The sequence below is a fragment of the Wolffia australiana genome, chromosome 2, assembly GCF_029677425.1.
Source record: "Wolffia australiana isolate 7733 chromosome 2, ASM2967742v1".
In the NCBI taxonomy this organism is placed as follows: domain Eukaryota; kingdom Viridiplantae; phylum Streptophyta; class Magnoliopsida; order Alismatales; family Araceae; genus Wolffia; species Wolffia australiana.
The window spans coordinates 1,517,473-1,537,152 of record NC_135836.1 but is presented as its reverse complement, the minus strand read 5'-3'; the positions used below and the strand labels follow the sequence as shown (position 1 = coordinate 1,537,152).

The 19,680-nt window shown below is 38.5% G+C and overlaps 1 protein-coding gene and 1 non-coding gene across 2 annotated transcripts; one reads left to right on the top strand and one right to left on the bottom strand.

Annotated features, from left to right (window-relative positions):
• Positions 1-3,692: 3,692 nt before the first annotated feature.
• QC (glutaminyl cyclase) lies at positions 3,693-13,008 on the top strand. The gene is made up of 11 exons (XM_078591631.1): positions 3,693-4,466; positions 6,278-6,334; positions 6,689-6,724; positions 9,321-9,385; positions 9,642-9,705; positions 11,039-11,156; positions 11,240-11,337; positions 12,285-12,355; positions 12,604-12,631; positions 12,709-12,763; positions 12,829-13,008. Exons 1-11 carry the CDS (start codon positions 4,134-4,136, stop codon positions 12,930-12,932), a joined length of 1,029 nt encoding a protein of 342 aa, XP_078447757.1. The 5' UTR covers positions 3,693-4,133; the 3' UTR covers positions 12,933-13,008.
• A 1,654-nt stretch (positions 13,009-14,662) lies between these two features.
• LOC144700343 (U5 spliceosomal RNA) lies at positions 14,663-14,789 on the bottom strand. Its single transcript, XR_013580717.1, has one exon. It is a non-coding gene; the product is annotated as a U5 spliceosomal RNA (small nuclear RNA).
• Positions 14,790-19,680: the final 4,891 nt, after the last annotated feature.

Below are 19,680 nucleotides of genomic sequence, written 5' to 3'. Positions count from 1 at the left end.
CAGAATAACTCAACTTGTGTCCAGAAAAATGTGATTTCCAACTCAAGAACGATTCAAAACAGGCGCAGACCCCAAAGATGAGGAATCTCTCCACAGAATGACTCAAATTTATCGAGAAAAATTCCACTTCCAACCGCAAGAACGATTCCAAAGACTCGGATCTCAAAGATGACGGATTTTTCCGCAGGAAACCTAGAATTCGGCGTCCCGAAGATGACAAAGCTTTCCGCAGAATAACTCAAATTGTGTCCAGAAAAATGTGATTTCCAACTCAAGAACGATTCGAAACAGGCGCAGATCCCAAAGAAGAGGAATCTCTCCACAGAATGACTCAAATTTATCGAGAAAATTTCCACTTCCAACCGCAAGAACGATTCCAAAGACTCGGATCTCAAAGAAGACAGATTTCAGACAGAGGAAAAACACCGAGATATGGAAGAACTTGTTGACGCGGAAATTCTTGCTCTTTGCGCTTGACTCACAACTAACATCAGATGGTCGTGACCTGTGTGGGTGACACGGGTGAACCTTCAACCCTGGACCTTTCAGAAGAATAAAAAACGGGCAGAGTGCTCGACCCCGATGGGGCATCGCCGAAGAACAAGTCGGAGAGATAGTTGCCGAGCTCGTCGGGTGTGAACCGCAAGACGGAGGACAAATCTCTGTCCTCGATCTGCATGTTCGCAGCGGCCTCGTGCAAGCTTTCGTATGTAGGGATCAGCTTACAGTGATGCCGGAGTGGTGATTTCGTATGCCGGAGTGGTGATGCTGACGGTGATGTCACCCTCGACGGTGTTGGAGAAGAAGGCGGCGGCTGCGGTGACTGGTGGTGGGGCTTTCCGGAGGCTGGAGAATCGCCGAGAAGAGAGAGAGAGAACATATAGTAAAATGAAATGGGAGAGAGAGAGCGCGAAAGAAGAGCGCCACAAAAAATTGGCCAACCGGTTGGTCCAATCCTGGGATGACATGTAGTTTTTTTTCCACGTGTCCCGGTCGCCCAAGATTCGACGGGGGCAACCGGTTGCCCGCGTAGCAGAGTCCTTTAGAAAAAGACAAATATCAGACTAACCTCGTCGCCACGTGCACAATAGGCCAAGTGGTGTTTTTTCTTCATATCTTTTGATCTGAATGTCAATCCTTCAATAATTCGCTTTTGGAGTACAATAACACATGTAACAGTAGTTAGGAACGAAATCCAAATGTGCCTTTTTCGCAAGGATAAAAGAAGTAAAGATGGGGGATGGATAAAATAAGAAAATATGGAACTGGCATCAAACGTTTCTCCCAAAACTCCTTCTAGATCATCATATATTGTCGTTTAAAGTTGTATCGATCGAAGCCATCCACTTTTCTCTATTTTTTGACTTTTGGTCAAGGCCATCCATGACAATAGCAGGATAGATGCTGGACAGGATATTGTATATGGGCTATCTGATAGCTGTATTTATCAATACCCAACGTAAAATAGAAATATATTTCAAAATAATTTGCCCTCTAATTGGGATACATATAAATGTGTATTCAGATATAGGGAGTTATATATATTATGTTTGAGGATTGATTATATTTCTTAAAGAATTTTACCAACATTCATTTAATGATTTGTACTTAGTCTTATCTGGCCCAAATGAGCCCATATGCACATATAACGGGCCCAATAAGACCACTAAATGACTTCAATTCACAAATATAGAGCACACTACTTTTTTGTAACCCACTTAAAAATTATTTATACTGTTTCTTGTTTTTGTTTTTTTCCATGTGGGGAAATGGGTCCTGATTTTTTAAGCTGGTATCCGGATATCAGATGTTGATATCTGGATACCAAGTTTTGGTATGGAGTTTGACATCCGATATCTAAATATGGGATTTTGATATTTGATCTCAAATTCAACATCAAGTACCCACATCCGCCATGTCAATACCTCTACAATATTTGTGCTGTTATCCAGCATCAAATGGATATTAGATATCGGTCCAATATCTGATATCCAATATATCATACCTAAAATCACCCCAATTTCATCTGGTTCTCAAACATCCGGATCTATTCCCTTGGGAACCTCTCCTCCTCATCTATTCCCTTCCTCGATACAATGCTACATCTAACGTTGTATTGTTGGTATCAATGTTAAAGTCAAAGTAGAAAAAAACAAGTTGATCATCAACATAACTAGCCTTAGAACCCTTGATAATGGATGTACCTTACCTTCCCTTCATCCCCCCCTCTCTCTATCCCCCTCCTTGGGTCTGTCTTCCTCCGCCCTTTTTTCGCAGAGAGCCATTGGAGTGAATAGAGTAAGAAGAAATTGCAATGAGTTCTTTCATCCCTCCTCTAAAGAAGTTTACCTATTTCCTCTTCATCAAATAGCCCCTGAGGATAGTCAAATTTACTCCAACTATGGTGAGCTCAATATGGGTCTCTTTGGAAAGCTCAGTGAAAACTCCCAGTTAAACTACACCATCCTCTTTCTGCCCACCCTCCAGAACCACAGTCAACACCCAGCCCAAATTAGACCACACTTCCGTCATCAAGCCCGACTAATAAATGCTTCTCTACATCCAAACCTTCAAGTTTGGCCATGCCCTCTAGCTCTTCAACTCCTACGATACATTTGGCATTCAGCAACGCCATGTGGGATCTTCCTACAGAGATGGATAATGGGAAGTCGGAGCAGCCGAGCAAGGATGGGAAGTTGGAGCGGGAGGGCGGAGCAGGGAGCCTGAGTGGCTGAGCAGGGAGTAGAAAGCTGGAGGGGGACACGTAAGCAGATATGACTTGTTGAATTTTACTGAAAAATAACAAATAAATATTTAAAAATTTTACATCCAGCTCTCGTCTGGTTTACCCTCGTACCTATACTTCCAGATTGTCTGGGATGTGGACGATGGACGAGACGGGACAAAGATCGTCCCCGTCCGACGTCTGGATATTTCAACTTTGTCCAAACCGTCCTGTCCAGGGATTCGTCCATTGAAGAAAAAAATCATCCGCGTCCCGACTTTGCCAGTTTCGTCCCGTCCGGAGAAAAACCGTCCCGTCTCTCGTCCCGGACGGATAAAAATCATGTTTAAAATTTTTAAGATACATTTCTAAGTTTTTTAAGGGAAGTATGGAGGAGAGAGAAAGCGGAGGGACATATGTAAAATTACTTTTGGATGTCGTCAGTTTGCGCGCGTGAAAAAAAGCAGGGACTTTGATGCAAAATGTCAAGGAACTGATTAAGCGATGCCACGTGGCAAGATCTCGACCGTCGGCAGCAAATCCAAAGGATTTTCGTCCATCCCTTACCTTCTATTGTCCTAGACCTCCGGAAGGGATGGTTTTCTCATCCGACGATAGGAAAACTGTCCCGTCCGTTCGTCCTGGGATGAATTTCTGTCCTGCTTTTCGTCCAATCTCGCGGACGGGACGATTTATTCGTCGTGGGACGAAAAAACATCCCATCCATGTCCCTGCACTATACTCGTACCTAATTCTTTCAGAACCGCCCTAAAATGTGGACATATGGTCCCAGTTCAGACTGATCTAACTAGTCCCCAGTCTTAAATGTCCCTGCACCATATTCGTCATCGTCACACGTCATCGTCATCCAAACTGGGAGATAACAGACTCTCTTCCGTCCCTTCCGTCATCCGCCCCTGAAGCCTATAAAAAGGGTTGAAATTCCGTCAAACTTCTTCTATTCGTGCAACTTCGGCGGCGTTGACCACGGCAGCTCCGTAGCCGATTGGAGAAAGATGAACGGCAATCGATCGTTCTGATTCGATCTCGATGCATGTTTTCTCCAGAATTTGCACCAAGACTGTGAGATTTGGCCTCTCTGACGTATGATCTCTAGTTCTCGCGGTAGGAAACGCAGGATTAGGTCTCTGATCAAGGCGGAAGTTCCTTCTAGAGCTATATCCTTCACAGCTTCGATCTGGACGCGAGTTTTCTCCAGAATTCGTACCGAATCTGAGAGATTTTGCCTTTCTGACGCATGATCTCTAGTTCTCGCGATACTAAACGCAGGATTAGGTCTCTGATCAAGGCAGAATATCGTTCTAGAGTTATCTTCCACAGTTTCTGTCTCGATGCGTGTTTTCACCATAATTTGTACCAAATCTGAGAGATTTTCCCTCTCTGAGGCATGATCTCTAGTTCTCGCGGTAGGAAACGCAGGATTAGGACTCTGAGCAAGGCAGAAGTTCCTTCTAGAGCTTTATCTTCCACAGATTCGTCTCCGGCCATGGCCTGGACGGATGTCTCGGGCAGGTTAACCGCGTCTCTACGATCTTTGCTCCTTGTCTTCACCTTAGTGCTCGCCGGCTACGTCACCTGGCGAATGACTGTCTCTGCTGGAGATTCTTCAGTTCCTGATCAAGCTCTGGTTTCAAATAAAGTTTTTTCCAAGAAGGGAGACGCTGTGTATTCCATTCAGGTCCTCAAAGAGTATCGCCATGATCCTGGCGCCTTCACACAGGTTTGCTTGCGGATCCTCATGTTTAATTCTTATTTTTCATGTTTAATTCCTTCTTGATGACGGTGACTAAGAACAGGATGATCTGCCTTGATTTTATTGTCATTCAAATAATGTTGTGCAAACTTGTGCGTGTAATATATCTGCGACATCAATCTGATGGAGATACTTTTTGTCGATTTTTCATCTGCTCCCTATTTGGAAATAGTTGAATGGATTGTTTTTCCATCCGAGGTGCTTGACTTACTGATACCACCGCTTCTCTTATCTAAATGTTTCATTTTTTTTTGGGATTAATTTCTCTGAATTTATGAAAATCACTGGCTTGTGATCCCTATACCGGCATTTTGTCGACATTAAACAGACCTCCATAAAACTTGCAAATTATTAAGATTGGTGATGTACGAATCTCATTAATTTTAATGGTAGCCTTATTTGGTGACCGGGATGCAAAAAAGGCGATTTTGTATCCTGGAGCACAGTTCTTTTTTTTGAAAAAACATGGAGCACAGATCTTGGAACTCTTGTTGCCGGCTAGTCAAGTTTTATTGCCCACATTTTAGGAGATGCTTAACTCCAGCCTTTCTTTCACCTGGTTGTCATTTGTAGAGAGGGTATAAGGTAAATCCTCTTTTGGATCAAACATGGGATTACTGAAAAAACTGTCCGGTGAAATCCGATGGAGACCTCAGTTATGTCTCCATCAGACATATTCTTGGAAGGATATTGAGAGAAAATATAGCAACATTTACAGGCCTAGATCTAACCCCAGCCGATTCAACAATTTCTGGTCTGCTCTCCTTGGTGAGGGCTGCATCTATTTAAAGGGAAACTAATCTAGAAAATGACTAAAATTCTCCTCTGGAAAATCCTAGCAAAATCCTTCTGGAAAATGTGATGTAAATTATGGATGAGTTACTTTGAATGAGTTTGACGGGAGATTGATAAAGGAACCTCTCTAAGTCCTATGTAAGGAGGAGAGGTCGGGTCAGAAGAATCAAGAATTCAATTGCTGCTGCTGCGGGCTGGACACCGGGAGATCCTACCGACCAAGAAAGAAGAGGCTGTCTGGTCTTCTTCATCATTCTTCCTTCACCATTCTTCATTCTTCTATCGATTCTATTTCTCACTCCTGAGATTATCCTTTCTCGTTCTTGAGAATGGATTCTTGTTCGTGACATGGTTTGGTATTACATCTTCTCATTGTCACCGACATTCGGTGAGAAGGGATAGTTCAAATGAGATCCGTCTTTGAACAACATAGATCCTCACCAATCATTTAGCATACCGTTAATTGCTTGATAGATTCTTACTTGATCTGATTCTTGTTGTAGATATATTTAGGAAGGTATAAGTGCATCACTTTTTAATGGTTTTACTCAAGCTTTCGTGATTCTCCTTTGAATCTAATGAAGCCTGAAGTGCTCTGAAACACTTTGCAGCCCTTTTTTCCTTGGTTGGTGAAATCATTTAGGGCAGAAGCATTTAACCCAAGTATTCCTTATGTTAATAGGAATCCTCAAATGGAATGCTGAACTCTGAAAACATTTGGCTCATGGACAGTATAATTGCGCAAGCCTGAAATGCTTCTTTTCACTTGTATAGAATATACATCATGTGTTTGATGCAGTAATGACTGTTTCTATCGTACCTTCTGATATGCTGAGTACCACATTAGTTGACTTATCAAAACAAGAGAAAAATTTCTGCAGAAATTTTAATGATGCATGGAGTACTTTCTCTATGATTTTTTACCTAAAATGTTCACAGTTTTTGACTCTGTGGTGATCACTTGGTTCTCCCTTTGTACGCAGGGACTCTTGTATGCTGGAAATGACACACTGTTTGAATCTACGGGACTTTATGGGCAAGTGAGTAATTTTTCTGTATGTTTTTGGACATTGGTTTCCTTTATATTATCTGCCAAAAAGCATATCAAATTTAAAACTCAGGCTACTTTTTTATATTCTATTCGAATATTTGCTGTTAGTTATATCAGTGCATCAGTGAGAGAAACTTTATTCTTGATGTGATAATGACCTGATTTTCTTTTCATTATGAGTTGAAGTTGATGATTGAGATGATTTTTTCCCCCATTAGAATTATCTTTGCGCTGTGACTTTTACTTTATGCTGGGTAATTCCGCAACGACTTTATTTTAGTGTACATATATTTATAAAAAACCAAATGAATGACTGACTCATATCTACAAAATGCATTTTCAGTCAACTATTCGGAAGGTTCTTCTCCAGACTGGGCAGGTAATTTCCTTTGTTTCCTAGTTCTCTTTATATTTTGAAATATTTGTGATCTCACGCTTTTCTATTCCTTGGGTATGCACTTCAAATTAATGATCATTACTTTAATTGCGGAAAACACTTTGAAGAGCACAACAGCAGGCTCTATTTCATTTCATTTATAGAATCTTTGGGTTATACCCACCTCAATTATTTGGGAGCTGAGTCGTTTCTCATTTCTACTTTGCACCAATTTTGTTTTTCAAAAAACTCTCTTTTTGTCCATTATCTTCTGTTGTTCAAAAATCGTGTCTTCTCATTAAGAAAATTGTCCAACTCTTGTTCGTTACATGAGACATAAGATTTTATTAGATCACATGCAACACAACTAGTGAACACACGGTAGTTTTAAAAAAAAAAAACTAGTGAACACACGGTATATGCGATAAATGATCTGGCCCTCCAGCATAGACTGCTGCGGTTCAATTGACACTCTTTTCTTTAACATTCCAATTGTGTCTGCTTCATGAATCAAAAGAAGACAACATTCACAAGAATATAAGGGAACCCTCTCCCAAGATATACTACAGAACAAAAACTTGGCACCTCCCTTTATCTGTCTTAGAGATGATTTCAGGATAAAGGAGAAAAGCTAGTTGATAATGTGATAGGGATCTCAGGTGTGTCCCCATCAAGAATGATAGAAGCAACACATTTTACTGGCCTAGATGATCTCCCAGCCAATTGAACTTCTTGTCACTCTCATTGAGGGAGCCTACATCTATTAAGGGGAACTAATCTATTAAGGGGAACTCATTAAGTATCATCGACAAGGGTTGTAAATCTTTACAGAATGCTTTTAAGCTGGTCCAACTTCACCTTCAACACCCGCATCTTCTGCTAATCTCCAAACAAATCTTTCCAGCTCTATCTCTCTGTCTCTGAGAAGATTTAATGGATAATGTCATGTCAACTCTTGTGCTGGTCTTGGATGATTCCCCATTCTAGTGCATGTGAAATTTGATGCATACACAGAGATTCTTGTAGATGGGACATGCCTCTGCCATCTGTATTTCTGGCATGGACCCGTCCATTCTGCAGAACCTGTGTGGTGCTTCCCATTAGAAAGATCTCTAGGGACCCCTTGTTGATGCAACATGTCGGCACTGTCACCCATCTCGGGGTACTCAGCCAGGATTTCATCCTGGCATCCGCCATTTCAAGGAGCGTCTACTGGTGGTTCATCAACCTTCCTCAGATTGGTGCCCCCTTTCTAATGCAGTGTTAGTTGGCAAAATCCATTCTTCTTCCCCCCGTTCTTCTCGTGTGTCGTCTGACGCGGCATGTGTGAAATGATGACTTCGCTTCCTTTTCTCCAGGTAAGTACGAGTGAGACTTGTATCAGTTTACAGGCACGAATCAGGGTCTTCAGAAGGTTCTGAAGGTTACTGCCCTTGATTGAATGTCTTCATCCATTTCATTCTTGAAGAATTTCCCTCTTTGATATAGACCTGCATCAAGGTCTCTATCAGAGTGACAATAAAAATTTTCAGCAGCGTTGAGAACCATAAACAACGGCTCAATAACCAGGATGGATGATGATGATGTTGTGTCAAAGTAAACATGATGGTCTCAAGACAGGCAACTATAGCCACCACCTTGAGGAATGCTACTGGCAGCCTCAAAACTGAAACAAAGGCTCCTCAAGAAAGGGCTAGGCTGCCTTGAGAATTGGCACTGCCACCTCAAGGTCATCTTTGTGTCTACAGTGACAGGGCCATCACCAAATCAAAGTCTGAAAAATGGCTACTCAATTTTGGGGCTGCCGCCTCAAGGCTTTAATTTTGGCTCCCTGTATATGCCACATAATTGATGGGCCTGGCTGAATGATAAGTTCCAAGGGAAACTTCTGTAATGAAGTGCAAGCAGAGGGTGGGAAAACACCTTACATGTGCCACTTAAGGGGGAGACATGTCCAGTCCCCTTTAAATAAGACGGGAGGGGGGAAGTGGACAATGAGAAATTTCTTCTTCAATAAGTCAGAGCAGGAAGTCATGTGCACAGATGAGGCTGGAACTGCAGGGAATCCGCCCTATGTTCCAACTTCATGATAGATCGATCTTTGTCCATCTTCTTCAACATCTATCCCCACCTCATTATATCACCTCTTCTCATAGAGCTTCTGTTATGACCAAGATTGTCTGGGACTTGTTTGAATTTGGTAATTTCACTTTTCTTTCAAGAATTGTAGTCTCAAAATATCTGGCTCAGGCTCTCGGATCTTGTATGACCAGTTCATATCTCTGGATTATGTCAGGGTCCATGTTCGTAGTGTAATTAAAATATGAAATATCTTTTAGAGTATAACATGCAATTGTATATTAGGTAAATATTTTCCCTTCTTTGTTTCCAGTTTTATATCACGCCTTTGCTTTATACTTCACCGCGCATTCACAATCCAAGATCCATTTTGGTTATAATACATTTTTTTGGCCTAAGTTTCACTTTTATATATCCTTTTTATCATTTTTAGCTGATAATTTATTTTCTGGTAAGCGTCTTACAGTGTTAAGCCATTTTTTTTTAATTCATGGTTACACACTATTGCTCATTTGTATAGGTTAAGGCCATAAATCGCATGGATTCCAGTGTTTTTGGTGAAGGCTTAACTCTTCTTGGGGAAAGGTCAGTGATGTTTTTATAATTTGCTGGCCGCAATTCTATTCTTTTGCTAATTTAAAATGTTATTCAAAAAAATATTTCTTATAGCTTAGTCGCGACAAAGTCCAAAGCTGAAGGATGAATAAGTTTTGTTGTTATCGTTACTTCATAACTTTTAGCTGTGTGATGTATTTTTCTTGATATATGTGTAGTTTTCCCATTTATTTTTTTTCTGAGAAACTTTCTTTTTCATTTTTTCTGTTGTGCCCTATTTTTAAAGACTATTCCAGGTCACGTGGCAGACAAGAACTGGCTTCATTTATGATCGGAATAGCCTTAAGAGGGTTAGTATATTCTCACTTTATTTTTTAAAGCGTTTTATTGTCTTTTGCTATCTCTATTTTAAATTTATATCTTAATAAACATTTACACAAACTATGTCTGAAAACTTCATCCATGTATACAATAATAATGCCTTAATCTTAACAGCCGCCTCGGAGATTCTTTCTTGTCATTTATTATTAAGTTATGATTGACATCAAGGATTTAGTCTCCACCATTGAAGCTGCCAAAAACATGTCAAAAACTTGTCACTTATTACTATCTCCACCTTAGAAGGTGAGAGATTATGAAAACATGTAAATCTTTTAATGATTAATTGCTCTTATATCAACGTAATGTTGACCTTTTACAGTCAAGTTCCTAGTTAACTTTTGGTTTTAACTTTTCTTTTTAATTTTTAACTACTGGAGAGATTGTTATTATGTACCATGTTTGGCCCCATAATTAATGAGCTTGAATTAAACATGCATTTTTATTTTTTGAAGAAAGATAGGGGAGATCAGACAAAAAGCAGGCACCTTTTTTGAATCAAATAATAGTTTTTCAAATTGTCGAAATATTTAGGGGTTTTACTGGTTCCAAAGTGAAGAAAAAAAATCCCCTTTTGGACATTTGGCTTAATCTTGTTTTGCCTTTTATTTAATCTTGTTTTTTTCGTTTATTTTATTATTTCCGTTTTATAATGTTTTGGTTTTCTTTTCCTTTTTATTTTCTTTACCTTTCACTTCTGAATTGATTTATCTTGTCCGATTTCGGTAGGATCCTTATAATATGCTCTAGGGGGGAAGGAAAGAGAGAAAATAGAATGAAAGTGTAAAAGTAACAAGGTTACAGTCTCGGTTAGGCTTACAAGTTTTCAGAGGGCAATTATCATGAAGCCAAAATGATAGAAATACCTCTAATACGGGTTGGGGATCCTAACAAACTACATTGGCCATAAGGTTCACCAACGATGATGAGTTTATCATCGACAAGGGAGGTTAGCAAAGATGACATGTGATTGTCCTCATCAGTCACCAGAATGAGAAAGACAGAATCGCCGTTGTCATCGGCATCATCATCCTAGCCACAGATAACGGTGAAGATGACAACTTGTCATCTGAAAGAGTAAAAATAGTGAAGACGACGACATGTTCATCATTGTCCTCTCTATGCAAGTAAATGACACGGACGATGACGAGTCATCATTGTCCTCTCTCGCCCTCGCCTGCAGTGGCAGTAAACCCTTGTTGGAGTATTGAAAAAAATATCACATAATTTCATTGACCATGCAGTAGAAATTCCCTGAGTTAAGTGTAGACTCAACCGTGAGTAATTTTCACGTATTGGGTGCAGCTCAAGACATTTACCCATCAGATGGACGATGGCTGGGGATTGACCACTGATGGGAAGGTTTTATTCGGAAGTGATGGAAGTTCGACGCTGTATGAGCTGGATCCGAATACCATGAAAGGTCTGACTCCACATATTCACTGAAACTATTTCTAATGTTTACTCTCTGAGTTGGGATTTCAATTTTCAAATTTTTATCTGCAGTCTCGAAGAGAACGACGGTCAAATACAATGGTGAAGCTGTTTTCAATTTAAATGAGCTGGAGTACATAGATGGTGAAATCTGGGCAAATATTTGGATGGTATGACTGTCATTTTTTCTATTCCAAGCTGTCCCTCTCATTGGGGGGAGTATTTTAACTTTTTTTTGAAGAAAAATTGTGGGGATTATTTTCCAGATTCCAATAATCCTTATTTAGTCAAATCAATTTTTTGTCATAAATACTATGGGCATTCTTGTACCACTATGTTTCCACATTTTTTTCAAGTTTTTATTTCATTACCTGAAACTCCATAGCATCAATGTTCAGTCCCACTTGTACTTGATCTCGTAGATGTCTAAGCTTCCTTAGTGGCATAATCATTCTCATAAGCATACGTGAAAAAAACTGTTATTTTCCTCCGAATGCGACGCATGATTCATCGTTTGCCTTTTTTGAGCTAATCTAAAATTAAGTTTTCTTTTCCGAGTGTATTTTCGTGGCATCTTCACTATTCATCCTCAATAGTCCACACGTTTTTCTGATCTGCGAGTAATTTTTAAAATAATCATGTTATTTTCTCCATCTGGAGTAATTAGGACAAGTGGACATTCACAGCCAATGAACCATGTCATTTTTTAGTTTTACTTTAGCTTTTATTACAGTTGTACTTGGAACATATAACACTGGCTAAACCATAGTATAAACCATGGAAAGCATGCTATTTCACCTGTGTAGCTGGAAAGGGTGGACATGAATGAACTTCACCATTCGTAAGTCATTTCTTATTCTGGTGAAATGACTTGTTCCTTTGTGTTTCTGGAAATTGCCAAACGGAAGGAATAATTCATTTCCCTTTGTGTTTATTTTCCTTAAACAAGAGTATTATCTCTTCAGGATTTTCGAAGTCGCCACTTTGAGTTTGACAACATTTAAAAAAAAAATTGGTTGCCTGAAATATAGCTTAAGATAATGCAATGGTAGTTTTCATGAATTATGTGGGGAAAATTTTCTCAGGATATTGCTGATGAAATTTTTGCATGCTGCAGACCGATTGCATTGCCAAAATATCGCCCAGTGACGGGACTGTACAAGGCTGGATCCTCCTCCACAACCTCAGGTTTTTCCAAAAACTATAACTTCTCCAAATTATTTAGATCCCCATTAAATGCTACGATTATTTATTTTTCTTGTCAATTAGATTCCTACCTTTTGTCAAACTATTTGAGATGTTTATTCTTTACACTATTATGCTGTAATTGAAAAGTATTTAAAATTAAACATCCCAAATAATATTTTTTTCTTCAAAAAAAATTATTGGAATTTTTTTTTCAATAATTTCTCACTGATTTTTGATAAATATTTCAGGGAAAGTCTGCTACGAGCAGGGAACCGGGTAAGCAGGATTTCTTCTATTTTTTCCCTCATTCCGGATATGCCTAAAATAATATAATTTTTTTTTGATAATATCAGCAAATCGATGTTTTGAATGGGATTGCGTGGGATCAAGAAAAAAGCCGCATTTTTGGTGAGAAATTGTTAATCTTTTTCCTTTTTTTATTCTTCGTTTCTGAGCTTTTCATTCTAACTCAGTTACTGGGAAGCTGTGGCCGAAGCTGTACGAGATCAGCCTCAAGGAAATAACAGGCCCATTAAATGGCTCTATAGAAGATATCTGCCAGCTGAAGCTACTGTGACAGGTTTCATCTTCTACTCTTATCGTTCTTCACTCTTCACGTGGTTCACTTCAATAAAGGAATTCTAGAGAGAGAAGGCTGCTCAATTAACCCAGCCATGAGAGAGAAAGAAGAGAGAGAGAGAGATTAAGAGGATATGGATATTGATCCAACTAGAGGAAGGAAAATCGCTTTTCCCGAGTGGAAAAGGGCAGCAAATGGAGAGAAAGATAAGCAGTGAGAGAGATCGATCAAAGGAAATAGATAGAGAGAGATAAGCCAATACATCTGATACACTAGTCGGTATCAAGCTTTGGAAATTCTCAAGAATTGCCAATAAAAAGTCTCAATATGACCGTAGAAGATCATCAAGGTAAACTGAGAAAGAAACAAATATACGAGGAGCTCGTCTGTCTCGACAAGCCACATGTGTGATCACATGCACGTGTGGCCTGGGTTGACCGTCTCCTCTTATGACAGCGACGGTAGATTCTTGTTAAGAACATATCAGTGCCCAATTGAGGAAGAGCAGGAAAAGGGGAGAAAAGCAGGTGGTTCGAGAGAGAGAGAGAAAGAGAAGGATTTCAGATAAACAATAAAAGGATAAGAGAGGGTGGCTGCCCTGATTCATAGACTTTAAACAATGAAAGGATATCAGTGTGGCAATGAAAGGATATCAGTGCCCAATTTGCAGATAGCAAGTCTACGGAGAGAAAGAATGGGTTAACAACACATTTGCCCATTTTAACGGGGTTCGAAGTCTGAGACTTGGAAGTAGGGATTGCCCAACCGATATCCGTCCGTCATCCGGTACCGGACAACCGATATCCGATATCCGGTAAAAAATGGGACGGTGTCGGATATCGGATATCGGTCGATATCCACCTATAAGGGGTTAGACGGATATCCGTACCGGATATTGGGGGGGTGAGGACGAAATGGGTATCCGATATCGGATATATCGGATTTCGATATCCAGATATCGGTTCCAATATCCGGATATCGATATCCGGTATCGACCAATAAAAATAAGCTACAAATATCATTTTACCTGTAAGGTTAATATGCGTTGAATAGTTTTAATTTATTTTCAATGTCAGTTAATATATAGAGTGCAAATTTTTTTTTCTTCCATATGGGATAACAGGATTCAAAGTAATGTAAACTCAGAATCCCGTTATCCCACATGGAAGATATTAGAAAAGTTTCTCTGTATATAATAAATGACGCCGACAATATATTTAATGTTAAAATAATATCTATATCAATTATTGCCATATTTTAAGAGTCTTATATATATATATTAATTATTTAATAAAAGAGTACGCCGTCCAATAAATAGAAATAAAGATTTCTATTCCCTTCCATATGGGATAAAGGGATTCTGAGTTTAACACAAAACCCGAATCCTTCTATCCCATATGGAAGAAATTAAAAATACTCGCCTGTATATAATAAATGAGATGTATGACCAAATAGAAAGCTCTTCTCGTACTCCCGTGCTCATGCTATCTATGCGAAATGTGAGATATCTGATAAATAATATTATTTTTATTATAATTCGATGCGGATATCGGTTTTCGATATCCGCATCCGATATCCGATATCATCATCTGCCCTGTTGAGACGGAGACGAATGCCGACATCGAGACGGATATCGGTATCAGATATTGGCACTGTGGCAACCGATATCCGGTATCCGATACAGCATGCGTCCCAATACCGGCATCCGGTACCGGTATTGGGACGGGTGAACCCTACTTGGAAGCCCAACAAAAATAAGCATATGCTGCATTGTGCGGCCCACACAGGGTATTCTTTAGTAAAAGGCAAAAGAATAACTTTACTCTGCGATAACTACATGGCTGCCATACAGGAATTTTGCTCTTAAAGGGGATGACTCTCTCAATTCACATACCATACTCCACTTCAAATGTGCACTGCCAGCAAGCCATAGAGAAAGTAGGAGATGTGGGAAAAGAGAGGGAAACTGGAAGAGCAACCAATGGGATGATAGGAGAGAGCACGATTGGGGTGATTTCCCTGATTCTGATACAATCCTGATGGGGAAGTATATATCTAATGTAGTCTATGTGTGAATTCCAAATAAGCAAACAGTTGGGGTACATAGATCATCTCAAGTTCCACTTAGTGGTGAAGTTAAGGGACGAGAGAGATATGCGCTTCTGGGGCAAAGGGGGAGAACAGCAATGGTAAGGAGATGACAAAGGATTTCCGAGGGAGAAGGGTTGGTGCCCTCTAGAGGACAGTCATATGTAGGACGAGAAAGAGAAATGAGTCATAATCTGTTAGAGAGAGATAGAACATGGGCAGGGTTAATCATGTCTGAAATTCTGTCATATGTAGGACGACAAGGAGAAAGGAGTCATGATCTGTTAGAGAGAGATAGAACATGGGCAGGGTTAATCACGTCTGAAATTCTGTCCTCCCCAAACTTGAGGAGGGCATGCAATACTTTGTTAGTTGGCCGGGCCTCTTGGTTGAGGATGCTTTTACTACATGCTTCCTTTCACTCATAGATCCAACTTCAGAACATATTAGATTTACAAACCTTATTATATTATGAATGATGTGATAATAAGCGTAGGGAGACAAATTAAGAATAACTCTGTGGGAGGTAGAGGAACTGGACATAAAACAGTGATGTTTGCAGAGAAACCAATGGGATGGTGAGAGAGTGTTTCCCATGATTCACGTACCTAACTATGAAAAAATATACACAAGCAGAAAGATTGTGACAAAATGGGAGAGAAAGACACCTAAGAAGTAGATAAAATGTTACTTTTTTTACTTTTTAGCCCCTAATGGAATTGTCCAATTCAAAAATAGGGAATGCAAGTGTTTTGTTTAAGTAAATCAATGAATATTTCCTTGTAAAACAATTTGACTAGTTTGTGATGAGCAAGATTCATCTCCACAAAGGAATGGAAATTAGGGAAGTTAAGTGTTTTGTTTAAGTAAATCAATGAATATTTCCTTGTACAATATTTTGACTAATTAGTGATGAGCAAGAGTCATCTCCACAAAGGAGTGGAAATTAGGGCTTAAAATGCTTTTTATGTGATGAAAAGGGGATGAGAGGAGATATGTATAAATTAAAAATACAATGAGATGATGAGAATGATTAGTAAAGGAATATAGTAATGTATATAATAAAGGGGATTTGTGGACGACGATGATGATAATGATGGATAGAGTTGAATCAGCAGAGGAAAATGGATGGACAGGAATAGTACTATGAACAGAATGATGGATGGATGATGATAAGATACTAAACTAAGCCCTAAGAAATTCACAGTAGAACTTTAGATTTCACTACACTCAAGGCAATTTGCAACAGCAAGAAAGAACCTCTACTTTCATTTTTTTTATCTTTAATCAATGACGCGCACCAAGACAACTTGATAAATCTCAGAATCACATCTTTTGCTTGGCTTAGTAAAGTAAATGGAACTACAGAATACTTTTTACATTGATATAGTTGCCTATTTATAGGCTCAACGGTGTGGATAGATAGAGAGACAAAACATAAGATTCAACCTGTAACTCTTTTTAGATCATTAGATATCACAATATAAAAACAAAACATTCTCATATGTCCAATCTTTTATTTCTTCAATACATATGGTTAAATTGACATTCTGGTTGAAAATTTGAGGCAAATAAAAGAAAGTAAAACAATCATTGTTGAATCACTCCAAAATCAAATACTTAAATTTAAAAAATATTCTAAAACACATAGGGAATGACGGTGTCGGTCTCGGTACCGGTTTTTGTAAAAACCTAAACCTATACCTAAACTTCGGCACCGTCTCAGTTCGGTTCAAGATCGGTTTGGTTCGGTAAAACCTATAGTTCGGTCATGAATACCAACCCAAAATCAGGATCAAAGTTACAAAATTAAAATCAAAATATAGGTAAAATGCTTAATTGCAAAGTGAGTCAATCAATTTTAGAATGTAGTAAAATTGTTTTCACCATTGATTCACCACATAATCAAAGAAGATTCATGTAAGATTTTAAAGAGTTCTTTATTTGAAATTTTCACGTTGAAATATGCACTGAAATTTTCACAAAATGCGACCACAAGCAATGACTCGTGCAAGATCCTCGCTTAGAAGCCAGAAAGGTGGGAAATTGTTTTAATAGATTTATATGTATATCAGTAAGTATTTTAGTCATATTTCATAAGAGCACTATGGAAGAGTTGGTAGAAGGCACCCACTGAGTAAAAGGAGGCCAGGGCTCGAATCCTGACTCCTACAAATGAATTAAATATTTCACATATTTATTTTTCAGTTCGGTTTTCGGTCCGGTTTGTGGTCTGAACCGAAACCTTTACCGGACTTTCGGTAAAACCATGAAACCCGAACCGACGGTATCAGTTCGGTCCGGTTTTACCGAAATTCGGTAAGAAATGCCGAACCTTACACATATTATTGCTTATAAAAAATTATATTTATGATCTAACATCTGAAAAAGTTCTAAAATTATATGTTCTGCCATAGAAAGCTATTTTCTTTATGAATGCAATGTTAGAATTTTTCATCCAAATACTTTAAATATCATTCCAAAAATCAATTTAAATAGTTTGAGCTTGATAACATGCTTATACAATCATCTATGCAAATATACATAAAAAACTTATGATATTGATAAAGTAATTAGTGTGTTATCACTTATCATGGATCCACAGGACAATTGGTTCATGACAACATTTGTTGTTTGGCTCATCCTAGGCAAAACAGAAAGGACATGATGGGATTGATGACAATTAAGAGCGGACAAAGTGTGATGGGCAGTTTGTCATATCTTCCACCTAGTCATGTCCCCCCTTTTTAGAGATAACCATCAAACTTTGTCATCGCATCACATACTGACAATAACAAAACACCATAACTTTTTGGTTTAAGATTTAATCTATAACTTCTGTTTAGTTCAGAAGCTATGTCGCAAGAGAATTTAATTTCTGATTGTTTTTCTTTCTAATATCTCATTCTCCCGCTTTCTCTCCTCCCCTCATTCTCTCCTTCTCGCACTGTATATGACGCTACTGCCACTGCTCCATCTGTACATGTGAAGAGAGGTTCATGGAGGGGATGAGAGAGATGGAGCGCCAAGATTTTTCCTTTTTCGAAAAAAGTTGTAAAAACCATATCAAGACAACACCCCCTTCCCCTTGCTCCCTCTCTCATCTCTCTCTCTCTCTCTCCCCACCCCCTCTCTCCCTCTCTCCCCCCCTCTCTCTCTCTCTTTCTCTCTCTCTCTATCTATCTTTCTCTCTCCCCACCCCCTCTCTCTATCTATCTATCTATCTATCTATCTATCTGATCGTACATTTTCTTGACCGTTTTTAAAAAGCGTAGCGTTCGTGTTTGTTCGCGAACACGATCATGAACAAGAATTTTTCCCTGTTAATTCGTCGACGAAACAGCGTTCGTTCGACGCCGAACAGGGAATTTCCCATCCCTAAACTCATGTGGCATGACAGAAGACGTGATGGAAGATGGTTGCCTTACCCTAACGACATGCCATATGCACACCATGGGAAAAAGCTAATTGAAAGAATTTTGAGGAATTGAGGTAGAAAAAATATGCAGACAAATACCAGTTAGGCTTACTACCATGTGTACTGTACATTAAGTTTAGTGCAACAAAAGAGTATACTATGCAAGTGATTAAAAGACAACGAAAAATGGGAATAAAGTTTTATGCAAATTGAGAAAAAAAAAGAAAGTTAATATAAAGCCCCTCAAGAATGCAAATGAGATGGCTTAAAAAAAAAATTTGAAAAATATAATAGCTTGAAAAATGGACGCAAATATGATTATAAAGTGGTATTTTAATTTGTGAAATTGGGAATTTGAGAGAAATAATTGACAAACCTAATGTTTTAATTAATACAACATCTCAAGTCAATACTACCATTGCCTCTCTAAAGTCTCAAGAGGAAAAGATGAAGAATAATATTTTTTTAATAAAAATGAGAAACAGTGGAGTCTATTGAGTGACCAAAATAAGAGTGCGGAATAGAGAAGAAAATTTAGATGCATACTATCATGAGAATCTAGCATTTATTTATAATCAACATAAAAGGATTTGTAGCTAGACAGGATAATAGTTTCTCTTAACATAATTTATTAGCGAAAGTCAAGAACAAAGGGTAACATTTCAAAATAGTGGAAACATTTTAGTCTAGCATTTCAAAATAAGTTGGATGAATTGATAACAAAGCTGAGAAGTATATTAGCACAGCAGAACCGGGGTTTATTTGGTATCAATACGTGGATAACAGAAACATAGAAAAGTGGAAAGTAACTTTGATAATATACCTTGCAGCTTCGCTAAAATACTAGTGAAATTGCGCGAAGTAAAAGACTCTTCAATGCAAAATAAAAGCATTTGACTCCTTAAATGATCAAGATAACACCGGTGATTATTAAAAAAAATTGAGAAGCAGAAGAGAATGACAAAAATGGAATAAGTATACGATTTAGATTAGATTCGACTCTTAATTTAAAACATTAGTGCATGAACAAAACTTTGACGATATTGCAGTAGCTTCTCAACAATTCAAAAATTATGGGAAGTGTAGCAAGATAGATAGTATTACTATGGAAAGTGTGAGCAATCAAAAACTGATAATATTATTAATTCTCTCAATAAATTCCACTATAGGAAATGAAGAAAGAAGAATCATCAATAAAAAAGAGGAAACATTTTTTTACTGCACATTTGTTAGGGGGAA